The following is a 3,842-nucleotide window of genomic DNA, read 5'->3' on the forward strand; positions in this document are numbered from 1 at the left end:
GAACTCCAGAGAGCATCTTTACCAAAACCCAGACTGAACTGGAAAAACACAAAATGTTAACAAGTATTTTTAGTGGTTTGTAGAGCAAATATCCTAATAGAGCTGAAATAAGACAAAACGAACTCAGGGAAGTTTCAGCAGCTTGTTTTAGGTCAGTCATTCCTTAATGTTAATAAAGAAAAAACTAGTTCACTTATAAGTGAAATAATCTGCCAGTGGAATCAGTAGATTTTTAAAATCAGTAGATTTTTAAAATCAATGCTAAGAAACTATTGACTTAAAACAAGACTCTATATCAGTGATTCTCAAACCTTCTCAGGCTGAGGCTGACTTCACGTCTTTAACAAACAGACCAGATCATGTGAAATTAACCCCCAACAGCATCTTAACATCGATAACCTGGAATTAAAGTATCAGTTTTATGCTCTTCATATAAAGTCGCTCATTTAGCTTCAGGTGGAGAAACTGGACTAAAAATACTCGGTAATATTTTGTGTTTTTGCGTCGCAGAGCGTTCCTCTCCACAGCCAACAGGAAGCTGTCAGAAGCATTTCCTCCTCGGGTCACTTGGAGGCGGGTCTGTAGCTCGTCAACAGAAAGGATCTGAATAACTTGCATGTGGTCAGCGCCAGCAGAGGAACCGTCACGGCGACGACCGGCAGCAGGAAGGCCAGGTACTGCTGGACGAACGCATCATCTTCATCACCACCGTCCTCATCCTGGTTCCTCCTGCTGCTGAGCCAGGCGTCGTCGTCGTCATGGAGTTGATCTGCAGACCAGAGTCAGCAGTGAAAATAAAACCAGAAGCGTCAGACCTGAGGGCTTCGGCCCGGACTCACTTTCTGGACTGACTCTCAGCTTGATGATCATGTTGGGCTCAGCCATCAGAACCGATCTCTTCTGGCGCCTCCCCACCGCCTGCACCACCCGGCACTCGTACACGCCGCTGTCGCCCGCCGAGGCGTTCCTCAGAACCAGAGACACCTCGCCCTCCTTCATGTCCCGGTCCAGCAGGACGGCTCGCTCCCGGAAGGCCCGGTCCTGGAAGTCCGGGTAGAAGTGCTGGTCCTGGTACAGAATGATGTAGGACATCTTCTGGTCGGTTCGGCTCCACTCCAGGTATTTGACGGGGTCCTCCATGTTGGGAGCGCGGCACGGCAGGGTGACGGCCCGACCTTCAACCACCCGGATGTGGATCTCAACTACAGAAGACAGAAACAATGCATGCTGGGTAAAATACAGACCAATCAATTGATCACATAATGGATTAAAGCAAACTCAATCATTTCCATTTTCATGATTTACTGTTTTTATCTGGTTGATTAAATTCTTAAATTTGGTATTTTGGTCTCAAACTAGATTATTTTTATAAGCACAATTTTGTTTTTAGAGATTTCATAATTCATTCATTTATTTTGGGTATTTAAAATGTCTTTCTGTTAAATGTTCATTAGATTTTAAAGTTTATCCATCTTTGAGAATTAATATGTCGTTAAAATTGTTTTACTGTAAATAGTCTCTAAACAACATTATCGCTTATAGAAATTGGTCCCAAATACAACTTGTATTTTCTAAATAGTTATAGGAACTTTTTTAAATATTTTACTGAGAGAAAAATTCAGAACTGGAAAACTTGAGTCTACTTTTAAAGGGGCAGTTTTATGTGTTTTCCAGCACAATCAAGTAACTATGTTAACATCAGTTATTATGAAAATGCTGCATATATGAAATATGACTTTAACATGTTGAAATTGGGCCACTGTCTCTTTAAAAACTCCTGCTCTTTCTGTTACCCCTTCAACCAGAGAAGGAGCTGCTATGATGCGCTCAGCAGATACTCGGCTCCACCAGAGGTTTGCTAATTGCTGCTGGCTAGTCTGAAGGAGCTCAGTGGGGAAGGGGAGGGCAGCTCTGTGAGGCTGAAGCTCAGAAGTCCAAGAGGAGGAGCTGCAGAGTATTGACTGAGAGGGGAGTGAACAAAAATGTACGCCACACTTTTCAGTTTACAATGCGTAAACTGTTTTGTAAACAACCATGTGAGGTTTTAGCTGCAGATTTCTAGACATTGTTTTTCCTGAAACATCGTTGAAGTTAATCCTTGATGCAGCTGGAAGTGAGAGCGACTCAGGAAGCTGATCTGTGGAGGAATCGGCCTCCAGAAACACGGAGCGGTGCTGGATTTCTGAGAAACGCTGGACAGAAACAAGCAGCATGCAGGCGAGAGACGTTCCTGGAAAAACAATTAAATCTGTCCAACAGGAAGGTTCACCAACACGCTCAAGCAGAAAAGGGAAGAGGAAGAGAGGAGCTTCAACGCTCCAGTTCAGGTTCAGACTGATGGAAATGTTTTTATCTTTCAGATAAATGTCAGAGAATATTGTAGGTTTAATATCAGAAGATTTAAGCTTTAATCATTAAAAATTTATATTTTTCCTGCAATTGTATTTTTTTTTCTTGAAAATATGTGAAATTAATCTAGCAACCTTCTCCTTTGAGGCTGCATTATTATTTTCTTTGATATCCAAAAGGCCTGATTCTCAAAATCTCACAGCTGTTCACTTTGATAATCAGTTTATTCATAAACATGAACTAATTTGTCCCTGCAAAGATGCACAACGTTCCACAGTAAAACAATAAAAACTCTCCTGTTCTGCTTAATAGACTTGATTGATAATCTAAGTAATAAAAAAGTAATCTTTTCAAAGCGACTTTTTAATATAATGTCAAATTTGAACTTAAATTTTATTACATTACAACCAACACATGATACTGCGGTTATTTGAAAAAAAATATTTTTGATATAAAACTCATAACTAACTGAGAGAAACTCACATTTGCTGAAATTTACATTTAAAAAAATATATAAATGTAAAACTTTCTTGGAAAAACTGTATTATTATGTATGCAATAAAGAATAGAATAAAAACTTTTAGATACTTGATTATCAAAAATAATTATTTTTAAAAATATTCCATGTTGGATTATAAACGTGGATAGAATGTAAGGCAGTGAAGAAAAATGACAATCATAAAAGTTTATCTTATTTTACAGACACTGCAGCAGCTGCGTCTCCAGTGTATTTACACGCGCTGACCACTAGGGGCAGCAGTGTCGTTCTCCTGTGATTAAACGTTTATTTTCTGACTCAAACTTCGCGTTATTTACGGAGAATAAGAAAGAGTTGGAGACTCACAGACTAAAGCTCCGGCCAGATGGGATCCTGTCCAAACCAGGAGGAGGAAAAGCGCCAGGCGAGCCATTCTGACAAAACACACAAGCGTCAGACAGGTCACACACACGTCAGACAGGTCACACACACGTCAGACAGGTGGCTTCTCGCTCCTGAACGCAACATCAGCTCAGATCTAAAGACAGTGAAGCTATAAAGTTATAAACAATCATTGTTTTCAGTCAAATTTACCTTTCTGCAACTATTTGTCTCCGCCTGACGAAACCAGCCGGACAAGGTGCAGAGTACACCTGCCGAGGGGGCGGAGCTTCTGCTGCGTTCACTGTCCGCTCAAAACTCTGAAATTACACCGTCTTTCTTTGGAAATCTGAAAAAGCTTTTATAAAAAAGTATTTCACCTCCACAATAACTGAGATAACAGAGATAAAGTCAGTAATGAATAAAAGGCTTTTATCATTTTTCACAATTTAACTCTTTAAATACAAGAAAATACAGTTAACTCCCTAATAAACATATGCACTTCAATTTAATGAGTCACCAGACTAGAAATAATCTTTATTTGTTCGCTAAATGGTAAAAAAAAAAAAAAAAAAAAAAAAAAACCCCATATTAAATATTTTTTTCACTTTTTTTCCCCTTTTGGGGAGTGTGG

General features: G+C 39.6%; 1 protein-coding gene across 2 annotated transcripts; it reads right to left on the reverse strand.

Moving 5' to 3' along the window:
• Window positions 1-212: 212 nt before the first annotated feature.
• Window positions 213-3,765, reverse strand: LOC106949957 (uncharacterized). 2 transcript variants are annotated; one of them, XM_015036524.1, is made up of 4 exons: window positions 3,422-3,765; window positions 3,194-3,261; window positions 840-1,202; window positions 213-769 (listed from the first exon to the last, which is right to left on the reverse strand). In XM_015036524.1, the coding sequence occupies exons 2-4, from the start codon at window positions 3,258-3,260 to the stop codon at window positions 564-566; spliced, it is 636 nt and encodes a 211-aa protein (XP_014892010.1). In that variant the 5' UTR covers window position 3,261; window positions 3,422-3,765; the 3' UTR covers window positions 213-563. The 2 variants fall into 2 exon arrangements, with proteins under 2 accessions (XP_014892010.1, XP_014892011.1); XM_015036525.1 differs by lacking the exon at window positions 3,422-3,765 and having other exon boundaries at window positions 3,194-3,415.
• Window positions 3,766-3,842: the final 77 nt, after the last annotated feature.

The sequence above is a fragment of the Poecilia latipinna genome, unplaced genomic scaffold (assembly GCF_001443285.1).
Source record: "Poecilia latipinna isolate Pla-1442-1.1 unplaced genomic scaffold, P_latipinna-1.0 Scaffold371, whole genome shotgun sequence".
Classification (NCBI taxonomy): domain Eukaryota; kingdom Metazoa; phylum Chordata; class Actinopteri; order Cyprinodontiformes; family Poeciliidae; genus Poecilia; species Poecilia latipinna.

Bases quoted from the DNA above. Each gene is read 5' to 3' on its own strand.
- LOC106949957 (XM_015036524.1), bottom strand. From the start codon at position 3,260: ATGGCTCGCCTGGCGCTTTTCCTCCTCCTGGTTTGGACAGGATCCCAT. The intron at 1,203-3,193 runs GTGAGTCTCCAA...TGTCTTCTGTAG, and splicing joins TCTGGCCGGAGCTTTAGTCT to TTGAGATCCACATCCGGGTG. The intron at 770-839 runs GTGAGTCCGGGC...TCTGGTCTGCAG, and splicing joins GCTGAGAGTCAGTCCAGAAA to ATCAACTCCATGACGACGAC.